This window comes from Muntiacus reevesi, chromosome 2, assembly GCF_963930625.1.
Source record: "Muntiacus reevesi chromosome 2, mMunRee1.1, whole genome shotgun sequence".
NCBI classification, from domain to species: Eukaryota; Metazoa; Chordata; class Mammalia; order Artiodactyla; family Cervidae; genus Muntiacus; species Muntiacus reevesi.
This window is the reverse complement of record NC_089250.1, coordinates 17,186,403-17,205,188: the sequence shown is the minus strand read 5'-3', so window position 1 is coordinate 17,205,188 and position 18,786 is coordinate 17,186,403. Positions and strand designations below refer to the sequence as shown.

The following is an 18,786-nucleotide window of genomic DNA, read 5'->3' as shown; positions in this document are numbered from 1 at the left end:
AGGCAAGAATACTGGAGTGGGTTGCCATGTCCTCCTCCAGGGGATCTTCCTAACCCTTCTGCATTGCAGGTGGATTCTTTATCACTGAGCCACCAGGGACACCCTCTGTGTACGTTACCACAATTAAAAAAATTATTTGAAATAAGAATAAGGCCTGGCTTTTCCTCCGATCAGTCAAGTCTATCAGTGGGTAGGGCTTCCTGCCTTCCGGCTCTATCAGAGGGTGAATGGGCGCTGGCTGCCCGCTGTGGGCTGACCTCACGGCAGATGTGCACGCCCAGCCCTGGGGACAGGATCCCAGCACGGAGGCAGCTCTGGCCACAGAGGATGTATAAAGTTTATGAGTCAAAAGGTCACCTTCTCAGGGACTAGAGTGGAATTTGATGTTCATTAACTGTGAGATTTTAAAAGCCACGCTGACGTCCTTCTTCACTGAAGTTGCTTCCTTAATTCATTTTAAATTGACTATCCAGACTGACTGCTTGCTAGTGGGATTAGGAGGAGGTAGGCACCTGGAATGCTGGTCTTCAGTTTTCTTCTTTGGTAACTGAAACCACTGTGTCACAAGCAAATGTCATCATATGTGGTTTGCCCAATTTTGGGGGGAGCGGGGCAGAGGAGAGGGAGTAGTTGGAAAGTGGTAGTTCAGGGAAAATGGCCTTATGTGCAAGGCTGAGGGTCAGGAAGTCCAGAGAGGAAAGCCAGGCCCCAGGAAACCTTTTGAGCTATTGGTTTGCAAATGAAATCTCCTTATTTGAAGCGCTATGTCACAGAGCTTAAGAGCAAAGAGCACCGCCTTTGAAGAGACATGAGTCTGGGCTTTAGGCAAGTTGCTTCCGCAGTCTGAGCTTTTTTTTCTGGTCTCTAAAATGGGACAAATAGTGCAACCTACCTTGGGAGTCAAAGGTCAGAATTTAATGAGAGAATGAATCCAAAACGGGTGGTAGTACGGTGCCTGGCACATAGATGCTGGATAAATGGTGGTTATTGTTCTGTTTGCAACACCAGAATCTGGAGACGAGCAAGTCCCAAGAGTGGGAATCTTGGTACCCAGGTATGTAACAGCCCCTCCCAAGCCGTGAGCTAGTTCTGACAGGTTCTGTCCCATGTTCCCAGCTGGTCACGTGTTTGCAAATGCTCCTTCATGACTGCGGTTGGGAAGTGTCACCATACCCTGGCTGCTGGTCTGACCCTGATCAAGCTCCCCCGACCTTTTCCACAGCATGGCTTTTCTTACCTAAAATGGCAACTGCAGCGTCTCTGTGAGTCCTTCGGGGCCAGGACTAGGTCACAGCACATCCCCGGGAAGCCGATGCCCGGGATGCTCCATGGGGCTAAGTATTGCTGACCACCTGTGCACTCAAGAGCTGATTGATCATCCCTTTGAAGCGTGTATGACTTTAAAATCATATACTGGTTTCTCATTGTACAAGTGAAACATACATGAATACAGTATTTTAATACTACAGGTAGAAACACTTTTACACTCTGAGTCCCAGGACCCTTCCTGGAGGTGACCTTCCAAACCTTTGACAGGGTTTCACAAGCATGTATGTAGACTCTGAAAAAAAACAGTTTTGTGAGTTTTTTATATGTGTGTGGTATAAATGATATCATAATATACGAATGGGTCTGCAACCAGGGAGGGTGGTTCCTACTTGACAATATATGTTGGAGATTTTTATCTTTTTAATTGTGCATTCTATTTCAACAGGTGGCAGGCTGTAGTTTATTTAGCCCTTCCCTTACTGACAGGCATGAAAGCTGTTCCTATTTTGTCAGTCTTATAAACAATTCTGTGACCATCCTTCCTTATCCCCATTAGGAACATCCGTGCATATTTTTCCAGATGGGTAATGACAAGAAGGAAACATATAACTTTTATAGGTTAAATCCAGAATGAAACATAAGCTTTCATGGCTTTATTCTCTGAATAGGAGTAAGACAGTGTTGAATCAAGGGTTTATTTAAGAAAAAACAATGGGCAGGAAGACGGATCAGAAAAGCATATACTTTGAAGCAATTTTTAAAGTTAGTCATAGTCTGTAGTTTTTGATCTATTCAAAATATGTATAGAACTGTTTGGGTTCATAGTATGTTTTAAGATTCATATAGAATCCTTCTGGATTTTAAAATTTTGGCCAAGAAATTTTTGAAAAGGAAGATTGTATCTTGTAATATACTTTTAATATAAAAGCCCCATAAGATTGGTGTACTACCCCATAGCTGAACAGGACAAAGTTGGTCCAATCAGATCTTAGTGTCTAAGTTAGAATCCTGAGGAAGGAGGTACTACAGTCTATGGGAGAGGGAGGAGTATTTTTTAAAAAATATTTTTTAGGCTGCACTGGGTCTTAGTTGTGGCATGCAGGATCTTTAGTTGCAGCATGTGGGATCTAGTTCCCTGACCAGGGATTGAACCTGGATCCCCCTACGCAGGGAGCGTGGAGTCTTAGCTACTGGACCACCAGGGAAGTCCTCTATAATTCCACTAATTCCACCTAATAATTCCACCAATTCCACCTAATAATTCCACTTTCAAGTGTCAACCCTAAAGAAATAATCCCGATAAAGAAAAATGTGGTGTTTTATTTTCTTGAACATTATTTACAATAGCACAATGTATAAAAACAGCCTGTGTGCCCAACCAAAGGAATATGTCTAAATAAATTAAAGAGTAATCTTACAATGAAATAGGTTCAGCCATCAGAATAATAGAACTCTTGGACTGTAAGGCTTTTATGAAATGAAAGCTTGAGAAAGCCAAATTTAAAATTGAAAATACAGGGTAATTTATAACCGGGTTAAAAAAAAATCACACCAGTAAAAGAAGTTACTTTTACCGGTGACTTTTTTTTTTTTTTCTGTTTTTCAGTAGTTTCCAATTTTAAAAATACTTAGCATGTAATAGTTTTGTAATTCATTATTTCAGTCAACACTCTTTTGTGCACTTACTCTATGCCGGGCACTGTATTAGGCACCAGGGGGTAATAGCAGTTAAAAGTGAGAGACAGAGTCCCTGTTTCATAGTTGGTGGAAGAAAGAGATTAACCATTATTTAGCCAACTGATCATGCTACTAGGGGTACGAGCAGAGTGCCAATAGTCATTAGGAGAGGTTAATTACAGGATGGTAAGGAAAGACATCTGAGGAGGTGCCACAGGAACCAGAAGGATAAGAAGTAACCTGCTATGCAGAGTCATGGAACAGCATTTCAGGAGGATGGAACAGCAAATTGTTAAAGGGGTGGCTAGGAATAAGTTTGGTTGTTTGTATAATGGAGCAATAATTAAGGCATATTTAAATTTTTCTCCTCATAGCTACTATCTCTTTTTCATTTGTCATAGAGTCTGGCCATAACCATGCAGAGTGGGTAGGATTCTGTAATCTAATGCCTTTCACATGTAAAATGTGCCCTGGCCATGTTATTGAAACTTTCAAGTTTGCAGGGACTTGTGCCACATACCAAGCCGGAAGGATGGCCCTTGAAAGTTGGCAGAGACACATCACTGTGCTTGAGTATCTGTTTGTCATCTGTGGTTTAAGGATTTTCCAGTAGTATTTTTACCTATTAAAATACTGATGCTGGGACATGAGGTTAGGGACTGAGCCTATATGTAATTATAATGGTCAGCATCTAGTGGATGAACTGCTTCCTACATGCCTCCATGCAGTTTCACCATTATCTGAATGTCCACTTTCTGAAAGGAAAAACAGCCATGCAGCCTGAGCCAGATTTGAAGCTCTCACTGAATCCCACCCCCAGCTCTGCTCCTTTAAGGACAGGCGGCTCTCAGGCTACCTGTCTTGATTCAGTAGCAGAAAAGCCTGTATCTGGGTTTGATAAATTCTCCGGAGCAAACAGACCCTGGGCTGAGTCAGGCCCTGGATGTGGCATGTGGACAAGTCATCAGTCTCTGGGAAGTAAACAGGAGTGCGCTCACAGCTTATAAATCTCTGTCACATTCCCCAGTTGGGCTGGGCGGGTGGCGGGAACCCTTTGGGTTTTTTAGCCAGTACTGATGATGCCAGGAAAACACAACAGGCATCAGGAGGAAAAGTAGAGCCTGGTCCTTAGCTGCCCTTTCCTTCCAGGAGAAGGGCTGGACACTGAATGCTCAAAACCTGTGGGTGTGAAAAGCTCCAGGGAGATGAGCCTCGATCCGAGATGGGTCAGGACAACAGTGCCTTGGGAGGGAGAGCAGGACAGAGCAGGCGGCTTGCTGGGGCCAGTTTCTGCTCTCAGCTTTCCCCTCCCTGGTGGACCCTGGTGGTCCTTGGTCCAGCCTTCCTGCTCTCAGCAGCCTCACTCAGATGTCCTGAGATCAGAGGGGCTGCCTTTAGGTCATCTTGGACCGAGTTCAGAGGTCCACAGGGCACGGTGGAAGTTTCAACTTGGCGTGCTGTTTCCTTGGGCAACAGCACTGACCCAAGGCCTGGAGATTCAGGAGTTAATCAGTGGATGCGGCAGGAATGAACTTGGCCCCCAGTAGCAGCAAGTCTGTCAACTGCTGGGCTCTAGGGGAAGCGCCTACACCAGCAGGCCCTGTCCTCCTTCCTCTCCCATAGCCTGAGATGCCGTGAAGGCAGAGCACATACATCAGAAGGCCAGCGGCCAGATCTTTAAATAAAACCCCGAGATCCCAGTGACCAGGAACAGCACCCATGCCCCCAAAGAGAATCCCTGCATTGGCAAGTCTACCGTGGGTCTGTTTCCCTCCCACTATTTTCATGGGAAAGAACTCCAGCCCTGGCCAATGAGAGCCTGAAATGCCCAAGGAAGCTCCGACCAAACATTCAGAGGCATGGGACCTGGGGAGATGTCTTTGAGGCTATGACTGAGGCTGAGGGAGGACCGTGACTCACCATGGTCACTGACTCATCAGTGGCAGAACTGGGACTAGATGGAGGTGCCCCTGTTTCTACTGTGATGCCAACTGTCTGGAGTGAGTTTCTGGAACACAAACAATCACACTCTTCTTCCTGCCTTCCCTGGATCTTTTCTTCCTTGCACCATGGAAGGTACTCAGAACTGAAGGAGAGCCGCTAGCTGCCTTCTCACCCCAGGGTCTGTGATTTCAGCTCTGCCTCCCTTGGTAGGTCCAGAAAAGCCTCAGGGGTTGGAATCAGTGTTCCATGACCTCGTACTTCCCAAACATCCCTCCATCCCATTGGAAAATGGTGTCTGCAGAACTCCCTGGAGAGATGCAGATTGCCCCACAAGAAGCTGAGAACCTAGACTGAAAGGTCACAGAACGAGACAAGTTCAGTTCCCATCAGTGAGGTCCACATGCATGTGATTCAGTGGTTGGTATTTCCTAGCTCACAGCTGAGTGGACTAGCTAGGGAGGTCTGGCCTCCTCCAGGCCTAAAGCAATGGGAAACCCTCACCCTTGAAATCAGTTGTTGTTGCCTGTTGGAGGGTTCTGCCACAGCCAAGAGAGAGTGGGTTATAGAGGTTGAGTTAATACAGGACCAGTGAGTGTGGTTAATAGGTTACTGTGTATCACATCAAAGAGAGACACATAATATGCAGAATTTCTGAAATTTATGTGACCAAAGAAATCTCCATTTGTCCCCCTGTGAGCATCTCATGAGATGAGCGTTATGTGGACTTCACTTTGGCAGTGCTTTCTAAGTGCATTTATCGGGAGATCTGACTGTATTTCTCTGTAACTGAACTGGTAAACTTCCCTCTCGGTGGTGGCAGGGAATGAACCCAAAGCAGTGCCATCTTTCTTAGTTTTACCTGTCATCTATTCAGGAGTTGAGCACTGGCCTTTTAAGACTCTATCTGCTTCTTCCACCATCTTTGGGGTCTTTCTGAAATGTGCGCTATCTCCTGAATTAACCTGGGTTCCTATAACCTAGCATCTCTCCTTGGAAATTCAGTCTTTTCTCATCTCCATCATGTCCTGCAACTCTTGTGGGTTTGGTATGGGATGTCCAAGACAACCTGATCAGCTGGGCCTGGGAGGGAATCAGAAAAGAAAATGCATGATCTTCAGTTCAGTTCAGTTCAGTCGCTCAATCGTGTTCAACTCTTTGCGGCCCCATGAACCACAGCATGCCAGGCCTCCCTGTCCATCACCAACTCCTGGAGTTCACCCAAACCCACGTCCATCAAGTCGGTGATGCCATTCAGCCATCTCATCCTCTGTCGTCCCCTTCTGCTCCTGCCCCCAATCTCTCCCAGCATCAAGGACTTTTCCAATGAGTCAACTCTTTGCATGAAGTGGTCAAAGTATTGGAGCTTCAGCTTCAAAAATCAGTCCTTCCAATGAACACTCAGGACTGATCTCCTTTAGGATGGACTGGCTGGATCTCTTTGCAGTCCAAGGGACTCTCAAGAGTCTTCTCCAACACCACAGTTCAAAAGCATCAATTTTTCGGTGCTCAGCTTTCTTCACAGTCCAACTCTCACATCCATACATGACCACTGGAAAAACCATAGCCTTGCCTAGACGGACCTTTGTGGGCAAAGTAATGTCTCTGCTTTTTAATATGTTATCTAGGTTGGTCATAACTTTCCTTCCAAGGAGTAAGCGTCTTTTAATTTCATGGCTGCAATCACCATCTGCAGTGATTTTGGAGCACCAAAAAATAAAGTCTGACACTGCTTCCACTGTTTCCCCATCTATTTTCCATGAAATGATGGGACCAGATGCCATGATCATGTTTTCTGAATGTTGAGCTTTAAACCAACTTTTTTACTCTCCTCTTTCACTTTCATCAAGAGGCTTTTTAGTTCCTCTTCACTTTCTGCCATAAGGGTGGTGTCATCTGTATATCTGAGATTATTGATATTTCTCCCGGCAATCTTGATGCCAGCTTGTGCTTCATCCAGCCCAGTGTTTCTCATGATGTGCTCTGCATATAAGTTAAATAAGCAGGGTGACAATATACAGCCTTGACGTACTCCTTTTCCTATTTGGAACCAGTCTGTTGTTCCATGTCCAGTTCTAACTGTTGCTTCCTGACCTGCATACAGGTTTCTCAAGAGGCAAATCAGGTGGTCTGGTATTCCCATGTCTTTCAGAATTTTCCACAGTTTATTGTGATCCACACAGTCGAAGGCTTTGGCATAGTCAATGAAGCAGAAATAGATGTTTTTCTGGAACTCTTTTGCTTTTTCGGTGATCCAGCAGATGTTGGCAATTTGATCTCTGGTTCCTCTGCCATTTCTAAAACCACCTTGAACATCTGGAAGTTCACAGTTCACGTATTGGTGAAGCCTGGCTTGGAGAATTTTGAGCATTACTTTACTAGCGTGTGAGATGAGTGCAATTGTGTGGTAGTTTGAGTATTCTTTGGCATTGTCTTTCTTTGGGATTGGAATGAAAACTGACCTTTTCCAGTCCTGTGGCCACTGCTGAGTTTTCCAAATTTGCTGGCATATTGAGTGCAGCATTTTCACAGCATCATCTTTTAGGATTTGAAATAGCTCAACTGGAATTCCATCACCTCCATAGCTTCGTTCGTAATGATGCTTCCTAAGGCCCACTTGACTTCACATTCCAGGATGTCTGGCTGTAGGTGAGTAATCACACATTGTGATTATCTGGGTCATGAAGATCTTTTTTGTACAGTTCTTCTGTGTATTCTTGCCACCTCTTCTTAATATCTTCTGCTTCTGTTAGGTCCATATCATTTCTGTCCTTGATTGAGCCCATCTTTGCATGAAATGTTCCCTTGGTGTATCTAATTTTCTTGAAGAGGTCTCTAGTCTTCAGGGATCCTTAAAGTCAGTTCCTGATCTTACAACAGGGAGTCAGATGGACTTGGGGCAGGACTTCACAAGGGCCACGTGGAACCCAGTGCCCACTTTCCAAAGGTCGTTCCTAGTTCTCTGTTAGTTGCCCACTTTTAAATCCCTGAACTTGATTCTGTTTCAGCCTGTATCCCTTCATTCATTAAGGGCTTTACTCCATGCCAGGTGCTAGACACAAAGATGAAAAGATGGAGCCCTTGCACGTGAGTGGCTTTGACTGTCCAGGAGAGAGTCAGACTCACAATGTGATGAACTTAACAATGGAATTGGGGAAAGATGACATGGCTTTTTCTGGAGAAATCAGGGAAGGGTTCACAGAGGAGGTGACCCTGCATCCTTGGAGAATAAGAATTGTCTCAGGGTTTGTGTGGTAGTTAGTGGAGGTTTCCTAAGCAGGAGTGCAGAGGCATAGATAACTGGAGGGAAAATTGAGGGAGCCCCGTGTGGAGGAGTTTTTCAATCAGGAAAGTTCAGGATGAGTAACAGTCATAAAGGTTCATATGCTGTGGTCACTGTATGTCAGGAGCTATGTCAAATGCTTTACATCTCTTGTCTGATTTTACTTTTAAAATATTTGGCTTCGCCAGGTCTTAGTTGTGGATGTGGAATCTAGTTCCCTGACCAAGGATCAAACCAGGCCCCCCTGCACTGGGAGCAGAGTCTTAGCCACTGGACCACCAGGGAAGTGCGTATTAACGTTTCATTTTCAAAGTCTGTCTGTAGTGGAGACGTCACTGTCCCCGTTGTATAAATGAGGAGGGGGAGGTGCTGAGGCAGCTGCATTGACCCCGGCGAGGCCCCGCAGTCAGATGGGGCAGCCAGGATGCCGTCCCAGTGGTGCTTGGTTCTGAAGCCCGGGGTGCCGGATACCTGTGGCGTGTCGGGGCAGGGGGAGCCCACCCTGCCCCAGCTCGGCCCCCACCTCCGCTCGCCCGTCCTCCATGCCCCCGCCTTCAGCCGCAGCCTGTCTGGGCGTGTGCGCTCCCTTCTGGGCTCCTGGCACAGGGGGACAATGGCATTTGACTTGGGGTGGAGCAGAGGACCGGGCGCCAAGTCAAACAGAGTCATAGGAACCTCAGCTTGTTTCTCCAGAGAGTTGGCGGTAAAACTGCCCTGTGGTCACTCCTGCGGCTTGGGACTTTTCTCGGTAGCACTGGGTGTCATCCAAATTATTACTGTCGAGTCATTTAGGAAGCAGTTCTGCTCTGCCTTGGCTCCGCTGCTCGCCTCCTTGCCCCACTCTCTCTAAGAGGTTTAAAAACAGTGGTAGAATGGAGAGACAGGGCCCGAGAGAACTGGAGAGATCCAGGGTTGAAGCCTGGTGGGCTCGCCCTCAACGCCCCCAGGAGTTCCCTGCTTCACACAGAAAAAAGGAGGCGTCTTGGCCTCTGGCCTTGACTGGGTCAGAAGACACGAGGCAGGGTGAGCTTTGCGGAACTGACAAATCGTGTGACCAGTGACCCACTTCAGAGCGCCTCTCACCCTGAGAGTGGATGCTCCTGGGCAGTGCGTGTGGTGGGTTCCAGAAAGCTTATCTTTCCAGTGTCCCTGGGGAATCCCTTTAGAAACAGTGTGTTAACCATTTTGGAAAGAGCTGTTCTGTGAATTTCCATCTGGAGGTGTGAAACTGGCAGCAGTCTGTTGGGAGAATCCCTGAGAACTTGAGCAGGCCGCCCAAAGTAGTGCTCACACTTTGGTGTTTGAAAGTGGTGTGAAAAGGATGTGGGGTGGGCAGTGAGGGTCTTGGCGGACTCTGGGACCCAATGCTATTTTTATCCTTTGCACGCCTCCACACTCCTTGTCTCTTTTCCCTCCAAATGCATCCAGTTGTCAACTGTTACCTTTGCATCTCGGTTTGCCTTGAGCTCAAGATGAGGGTTCCAGAATTTTCTCCTATAAAGGGCCAGGTACAATTTTAGGCTTTTTGGATTACACAGTCTGTGTTGCAGCTCCTCATCTGTGCCACTGTAACAGGAAAGGAACCACAGACTATGTGTCAACAAAAGACTGTGGCAGTGTGTTCCAATAAAACTTTATTCACAGAAATGGGTGGTGGGCCACATCGGGTCTATGAGCCATAGAGTCTGTTGACCTCTGTTCTTGGTTTTAATTTCCTTTTCCCCCCTCTGTTCTGAATCTTAAGAACAGAAGTGAAAGATGAAAAAGGCAAGTTGTTAATCAGTGTTGCCACTTTGGGACTTGCCTCATTTTTAACATTTCAGAAAGTACACTTTGTCTTTATAGGTTAGGTTATTTAAATTGAAAACAGCTGTGAAGGCAAGACTCCTCTCAATGAGCCTTTGTGTGTCTGCTGCCATGAAACAGTAATTTTTAATGGACTGTCTTTTTGTTTATTAGATACAGAGCTTAGTGGTGGAATAATTCAGGAAGCACTTTGCAACATACAGTGCCAGGCATGGGGTAATAAATGCTTCTTGCTGGAATGAACAAGCATGTATCATCTAGAGGTGATTCTCCATTGCATATGGATTCTATACATACAGTAACACGGATACAGTTCCTTAATAGGAAGGTCTCAGAGTCCTCCTCCGTCTTTCTGCTCCAACTCGGACCCTGCCCATGTCAAAGGGAGGCCGTGGGACCAAGAGTGACACAGTGACCAAGGGGCTCTAGTCATTCTATTCATCCTGTCTTGATAACTACCCCCTTCTAGCTGTTTCTGTGCTGCATCTTGGTTTCTCCAGGCCATTGTCATGGTGGCCTTTAGAGGAGGGAGTGACAGGGAAGCCTGGTGTGCTCCTGTCCTTGGGGTCGCAGAGAGCTGGACACGACCGAGCAACTAAAGAAGAAGAAGAATGGGGAACAGCTGGCCCCTGGGTCTGAGGGATGCCTGTGAAGAGTGTCGATGTCTCAGGGGTACACTAACATTCTGCCAAGAGCTTGTGTTTTTAATTAATTTGTATTGGAGTAGAGTCGCTTTACAATGTTGTATTAGTTCCTACTGCACAGTAAAGTGGATCAGGTATATGTCTATATATATCCACTCTCTTTTGGAGTTCCTTCCCATTTAGGTAAGAGCAGATGTTCCTATGGTATACAGTTGGTTCTCATCAGTTATCTATTTTATGTACAGTATTAATAGTGTATATATGTTGATCCCAATCTCCCAAAGCACCTCTTCTTTTCCTGCTTGGTGTGTATACATTGGTTCTCTATTTCTATTTTGCAAAGAAGAGAATCTATATGATCTTTATAGATTATGACATTTCTCATGTGTGTGAAAGAAAGAGGAGGGAGACAAGGAAGTAACAGTGAGACCTGAGTGTAACTTGGGAACTTTGTGCACCATTCTTTTTTACATTTATTGTTTTATTGGCGGGTAACTGCTTTACAAATGTGGATCACCATAGTTATACAACGTCTCCCCACCTGTCTAGGTGTCCACCAAGTCAGTCTGTCTGTTCTTTGTATTCCTGCCCTACAAATAGGTTCAACTGTACCTTTTTCTAAATCCCACATATATGCATTAATGATTTTTTATGGCTGAATAATATTCCATTATATATATTTGTAACAGATCTTTATCCATTAAAAAATGGCCCTTCCCCGCCCCCCCCTACTCTGGGGGACCACAGATTAATCAGGTAGTTCCTGAGAGTCCAGGCAGAATAGTTACATAGAAGAGAGAGATGCAAGTGTCTGTCTTGTCTTTTTGTTCTTTAAAATCCCACTAAATAACCCAAGTTGGAGTCTCAGGCAGTGTGGGTTGTGTTTCAAGGCCGAAGAGCTCCACTGTGCTCACAAGTCTGGCAGACACTTGCAGGATTAGTTGGACAGCCAAAACTACATCACAAAGATACCAATCACAAAGCAGACACAAATAAGTCTTCAGGGTAAAGGGGATGGGCGTGCAGGGGTGAGGACCAAGGGAGAAGAGGTAAAGAGAGGCGGGACAGAAGAGACTGCAACGAAGGACAATGCTGCTTCAGTCAACCTGCATGCTTCCAGAAAGGGTCAGTGAAGGAGGGAGCAAGCACCCTGTCCACTGCCCACAGAGGTGATACTTGTGTGTTGTCTGTGGGTCCCCAGCCTGCAGGGGGAGTCACCCATGTATAGAAATCTGCCGCTCCAGCCTGTTCCCAGCGGGACTTTTCTTGGCGGTAGGAAATAAAGGTGAGAATGTTGCAAGGACTGAGTTTCCATCTACTACACAAGATGAGGTCTGAACCTCTGTCATCAATCTGGTCAGGGAGAGCCCCCTGGACCAGGGTCTGCAGGGCGTGAGGAGAGCCTCCTGCCACTGCTGGTCAGAGCGGGCGGTCTCACAGACTTGCAAGGGGTGATGCTGGACTGCCCCCGTCGAGGCGAGGGGAGAGAGAGAAGTAGAGAGTTAAGGGCAGGGAGAGGATAAAGGAGAGTGGGAAGCATTGCCTGAATAAGGGTCCTGAAGGGTCCTGAGGCCCCAGGAAGGCAGACTTAGCAAACATGGCGATGCTAAAACCAGAGGTTCAGGTGGCCTCTCTGCTTCCCCGTGGGTGACGTGTTCAGTGGTCCCAGGGGTGCCCAGAAACTCTCCCCAGAAGGGGAGACGCTGAGCGCCACAACGTGTTACCAACCAGGGTTCTTGGCCTCCTTAATCAACAGGAATTGGTCAGAGGCCTGGAGAGAAGTGGGAGGGAGGACAGACAGGTTCCCTTGCTTGCCTGCTCTTCATGGTGGTTGTGATTTGTATTTTCCTGATGATTAGTGATGTCCAGCACCTTCCACATACCAACTGGCCACCTGTATGTCTTCTTTGGAGAAATACCCGTGGAGATCATTTGCCCGAGAGGGTCTGGTGAAACTCATGGATCATTGCAGTGTCCATAGCCAGGACTGGTGTCTTTTTTAATGCTTCAAGATTAACATTTTCATTTATAAACATACAAATTGCATATGCAGGGAAACATCAGTTTTGTGGACACAACAGAATACTAGATAGACATGGGCAGGCAATCAGAAGGAGGTGTGCAGAGATGCATGGGTGGGCAAGACTCTTCCTGGGTCCCCTAGTTCTAAAGTCACTTTTGTTCACAGATAGATGCCAATTTTTTGGTGAGGCAGGGGAGAGGGATGTCTTATGTGGTCACGATGCTTCAGCCTTCTTTGTTGTTTTCTCTGTGTGTGTTTATATATAATACTATTACAATTACTAATTTATTAGATATTTATCACATAATAGAATAATTATAATTATTCTAGATGATATATAATATGTATTTTTGCACATGTGGGAGTGTTTCTATCAGATGAAGTCTCAGAATGACTAGATCAAAGGCTAAATGCAGTTTTCATTTTGATACAGCCAGATTATTCTTTATAGAAGTTTACTTTCCACCTGCAGTATATGAGAATGCCTATTTCCCCAAATATGGACTCTGATTTTACAAAACGGTAAAATCAAAATTTCATTTTGTTGAAAGAAAGAAATCCATTGTGGATCTACTTTGCATTTACCTTATTAAGAGTAGAGTTAAGCTTTTCCTATGTTAAAGAGATAATCGTATATTACCTTTCCTGTAGATCATCCATATTCTCTGTGCATTTTTCTGTTTTAGGTTTTGTTCTTTCGGGTGACTAGAGCTGTCTTTTTTGCTAGAGTGACAAATATTTAGAATTTTTTTTTCCTGTAAGAAACCAAAGGGCTTAGGTAAGAAACAACTCGATTTTTCAGAAGAGGTGCTTACTTGTGGTTCATCCCACAGCTACTAGAAAGATTTCCAGAATGAGGGTATTTGCATCTTAGTGCCAGCAAGGCTCTTTGGCGGAAATACCCTGAAGGCCCTCTGTGAACCAAGTTTCCCTAGGTGAGCCTCAAGCTTTGGCTTTCCTGGAAAATGTTCTAGACAGATTCGAACTGAACAGGTAAAAGTGCTGACTGCTCCAACAGGGGAGGGACAGGATACAAATGGATAAGCACGTAAGACAAATCCCAGCATCTTTTTACAGCACAGTTATCTAGGTACCCAACACAGAAAGCAAAAGAGGGGCTCTGCAGTGGGGTTCACAGGGTGGAAGCAAAAAGGAGGTATGAGGCCTGGCCTTGTTCCGGGGTCAGGCCATTAGTGACAGGAGGCCTGTGCCTCGGGGCTGGCAACCCCAGGAAGCTTACCTGGGGAGGTTTCTGAAACTTACCTGCCTCTCCCCCCTCCCGCGTTTCCTCCCCAGCTCATGTGTTCCTCGGTGCAGAAGGCCCTGTTTGAGGAGGAGGACCACGTCAAGAAGCTGCAGCAGAAGGTCGCCACCCTGGAGAAGCGGAACAAGCAGCTGCGGGAGCGGGTGAAGAAGGTCAAGCGGTCCCTGCGGCAGGCGCGGAAGAACGGCCGCCACCTGGAGCTGCTGAACCGCAAGCTGAGCGAGAAGCTGGCGGCAGCGGCGGGCGCGCTCCCGCACATCAACGCGCTGGGCCGCGAGCCCGCGGGTGCCCCCTACCTGCGGGGTTAGCGGGCATGGAGCGCCGGCCTCCCCTGGTCCCGGGCGGGGCCCCTTCCAGGGAGTGGAAAGGGAGGCGGGACTTGTACACGCACATAGCTCAAGAACCCTCGTAGATGACGTTTTTACTCTGCATTTGGTAGCGGCTACTGGGTTTACAGGGCAAGTCTCCTGTCTCCTTGGCGGCCCGATTCCTGCCCTCCCGTGTGCCTGGGGCCTGACCCTGGCATCGAGGAGCAGCTGGGAAAGTGCACTTATTAGGGAAAGAACATTTCAGAATCTCTCTGGGGGCACAAGGACCCAAGGGGTTCGGCCTCCCTTTTCAAGGAAAGGCCGTGTGGTCTCAGTTCTGAGTGGCAGGACCACCCTGAGCTTGGAGGAGTGGGGGCACCTTCTGGTGTCACTAAGACAATGAGCCCGTCACAGGTCAGGGAATGAAGCTGGGAGTCGGGTGGCGGGTAATTGAGTAGAGTGAACAATACCTGCTGTCCAACAGCAGCTGCCCAGCGTCCCTGGAGACTCCCGTGGGCCACTTCAATCTAAAGGGGACCTGCCTTTATGGGCCTGTCCTGTTTCATCACAGCACATTTCTAAGTTGGAAGAGCCTGAACCTCCACGGCTGAATTCGAGGTGAGCTGACCCAACATGCTGTGAACTTCTGTTGTGCAAAGACATTTCTTTACCAACCGGGGCCTGGGGACCTTGCCTCATAACCGTCTGTGCTCTGCTCATGAGAGGGCTTGTTGCAGGCCTCCCGATCCTGGCTTCTTTACACAAATGCTTTCCCCCTACCTGGACGGTCCAGACAGACCCCAGCAGTAGCGCTTCCGTGTTGGCCCACGTCTCACCGCAGTAGAGTCTGTGTATGGTCACTTCACCTTCTTTGGGAAGAAACCTTTAGCGAGAGAGGTATTGTGAATATCTTTTACTTAGTTTTTGCCGTGCTAACACTTGAGCCCTTGACTTATCCACATGTGATCAGATCCCAGGTGTGTGATTAAGTAGTCACTCACTCCTTGGTTATCTAGACCAACCACTTTCCCTGCCCCGTAACCACCCCAGATATAGGAGGGCCCGATAATGCCATCCTCTCCACTGGAAATGCTCAGATTTCCATCCACTGCCTTTAGAAAAATCATGTCCTTCTTGCTCTCGGAGACTGTCCGGGGCATGAGCCTTGTGTCCCTTGGTGGCAGGCGATGGCCTCAGGGGAGAAGTCGATGTCCCGGTCTGCACAGCAGGGGGGCTTCTCAAGGGCTCTCCACTGCCACGCTTCTGCCAGCACTTAGTCGTAGTCGTCACAGTCTGGTACAATAGGAGGTGCGTCTTCTGGTTTCTTCTTCCCAGGGACGTTGCATCCTGGGAACGTCTGCAGGAAACCCTGCAGTTTCACTGCCACCCATGGGTGATTCACAGCCAGCGTCTGGAGAACTGTGGAAGCTGGGTCTCTTCAGATGCATTATGTTCTGCCTTTTCAATAAAGATGAGCAGTAGTTCAGCCACAGCAGCAAAGTGATGTGTGTTTCTTCTGGAGCAGGGGGACTGCGAGATTTCCAGCTTGAGCCTGGAAAGGCCATTTCCATCCTCTGGGGTGAGCACCTGCGGGTCACACCTAGGATAAAGCGGAGACTGTCCACCTTTGCTGTCTCCTGGGTTCGCATCTTCCCACACACCTGCAGCCGAGCCGTGGGATCCTGGCCTCACCTCATGAGGGACATGCAGCTTCATTAATCAATGCCTTCAAAAGTGCACTCAGATCTATGCCCATGGGAACTCCCCAAGTCCCCATTATCTGCTGCGCTGTCATCTTACAGCAGCCCTCGCCACTGGCTCATTGAACGAGTAGGAATTGTTCATGCAGGACAAACCCAAGAACTGCTCAGAACTTCACACACTTTAGCCAACCTATCACAGCACGGTCTCTGAGCCATGGGGTTTTGTTCCACTTGGTGTGATTTTGCCAAAGTCATATAATAAGCAGGAGGTCAATAGATTGTAGCATCTTTTAAACCCATGTCCCCAGGAGTCACAGACTCATGGCATATGGCCCATGCCTTCTGTGGGGTGAGGCTTCTGTGTCTGAAGGTAACCCTCACTGGGCTACGGGTCTGGGCCACTGTCGCACACCAACCCCACACCCCTCCCCATCCTCATTTATTTAAACACACATCATACATTTGTGGTACCTGCCTAGGAGCAGAAGTTAACAGGGATTCCTGCTTCTGTGATGCGAGTCTCCATCTTCCTCGGGGGAGAGAGAAGGTGAACTCCGACCACATGACTACAGATCAGTTGTTAGCTCAGCAATGTCCACATTCTACGATGGTTTCAAAAAAAACAAAACAACTAAGTACCCAGCATGGTTTAGGCTCTTGCACACACATCTCATTTAATATTCCTAATAATTTCATCAATAGTGATTCTGACCACCATTCTCCAGGAGGAATCTGGGGCTTCACGAGATTACATTGCCCAGTGTACACAGTAAGAGAGGTGGCCCGTCAAGGCTCCAAGTACATCTTCCTTTCTCTGTTTGCATGTGCTCACCTGCAGGATGGGGATGGCTTCACTCCTGCCATAAAGGCTGTCAAGAGGGTTGAAATTACTCCTAAAAATGCTCAGCATGATGCCTGAGAGCCCACATGCACTCAATCAGTATAATGCAAATCTTCACTGTGAGTGTTAAGTACTCACCAGAAAGGACCAATGCATGTCATAAGCAGGAGGATTAGTGGGATTCCACGTGATCGTCTCATCACCTCTAATCACTGTACAATATTCCAGCTCCTTTCCTTTCTTGTTTCTGAACCACTTTTCTTTCACAATCAGTAGTTGGTTGTTCCTCTAAGTTTACCATGAAATATAGTCCATCAGAAGTGTGTTTCCTCCCCTTCCTAGGATTGCACAACCTGAACTCCAGACTTCAAGTTTTATTCAGTGGATAGGCTGAGACCTAAGCCTGGGAAGTGTCTCTCAGGTAGCTCTGAAGGGCTGTTCCAAAGAGGTAAGGGAGGAGCCAGAACACATGAGTTTTTTCAAAAATGAAACAAGATAGACCATCAAAAGATTGCTGTTAGTTAAGGAAAAACCAGACATTTCAAGTTAAGGAACTGCACACTTATCTATGTATGGGAAGACAGAAGAGTCTGGGCTCACTGAAATCACTCCTTTGATAAGCATCGTACCTGTCTAGGGCCAGCATCCTGAGTTCCCTCGGCGCACAGTCAGCTGCTGCAGCGGCTGCTGGCTTGTCGGCCACCACCCTTTGTTCACTGATATGGCAGGGGACATTCTTCATCCACACTAGTGTGTCATTATCTAGTTTGCCCCGCTTCTCTCCTCCCTCCCAACTCAAAGGAAGAAACGTCACATCCCTCTGGCCCACATCCAGGGTCAATTCCTTTCTCCTGAGTCCATATCACTCCTCTCAAAACCTGGCTCCACCAATGTTCCCTCATCGTGTGTGTGCTGCCTTTTTTATTAAGTAATTTTATACAACAAATTGAAAGTCATGTCAAGCATAAATGCAGTGCAGACAAATAAACTGTTCATGTGTAAACAGGATGAATGCATACAAAATATGCGCAATATCATGAGCCCTAGTGAAGGCACAGAAGCTAGAAGACTTGAGGCCAAGTAATGCCTTTGAGCTAGGTTTTCAGGTAAAATATAGGATTCTGTATTTTATAAGTGAACAAAAAGTATTTTTAGAACCAGTATGACCCAAATATTGTACAGGACCTACCCTACAGAATTCATTCATTGTTCATTTGTTATTGAAGTTTAACTGGGCATCCTGTTATTTTTCTTTGCTAAACTTGGCGACTCTACTCTGAGCTTTAGTGTATTTTCACTGATAAGATAGTTTTACCTAGATAGCTCATCTGGCTGTTAAGATACTCAAACAGGGTACAATGACAGCATGTCATGAATCTTTTTTGACTTAAATATATTCAGCTCTATGCCTATCTGCTGATGTCTCCAAAGAAGAGACAGTCACAGAGCGAGAAGGAAACAGAGACTAAGACATGGAGAGACGTGAAATAGCAGGGACCACCCACCGAGCCCTCCGCTGCCTGAGCACGTGCCCGGGGTGACAGTGAGACGGGAGGGTGCTCTTGCTCTGTCCGCTGTCTCCCTGACGCTGCTGCTCATCATGTGAGCACCTGGTGGTTCAAGAGTGTGATTCTAGTGTTAAAAGATACTCACTCGTAAAACGTATTTCCTAATTGGAGTATACTTGCTTTACGATGTTCTACTATACAACTGCGTGGATCAGCGGTGGGTACACATACATCCCCTCCCTCTGGGGCCGCCCTCCCACCCCTCTAGGTCATCACCAAGCTGAGTTCCCCGTGCTGAGCAGGTGCGTCCCGCTAGCTTCTGTTTTACACATGGTAGCATCTGTATGTCAGTCCCAATCTCCCATTTCATCCCACCCTCTCCTTTCCCTCCATGTCCACAGTCCATTCTCTACATCTGTGTCTCTATTCTTACCCTGCAAATAGGTTCATCAGTACCATTTTCTTGATTCTATATACATATGTTAATGCACAATATGTTTTTCTCTTCTGACTTCACTC

At 46.9% G+C, this 18,786-nt stretch overlaps 1 protein-coding gene across 1 annotated transcript in view; it reads left to right on the top strand.

Moving 5' to 3' along the window:
• Positions 1-15,700, top strand: part of CCDC3 (coiled-coil domain containing 3) — a 92,888-nt gene extending 77,188 nt beyond the window's left edge. The window contains exon 3 of the mRNA XM_065919551.1: positions 13,940-15,700. Within this exon, the coding sequence (XP_065775623.1) occupies positions 13,940-14,215 (276 nt within the window). The 3' untranslated portion in view covers positions 14,216-15,700. The remainder of the gene's footprint in view (positions 1-13,939) is intronic.
• The last annotated feature ends 3,086 nt before the right edge of the window (positions 15,701-18,786 follow it).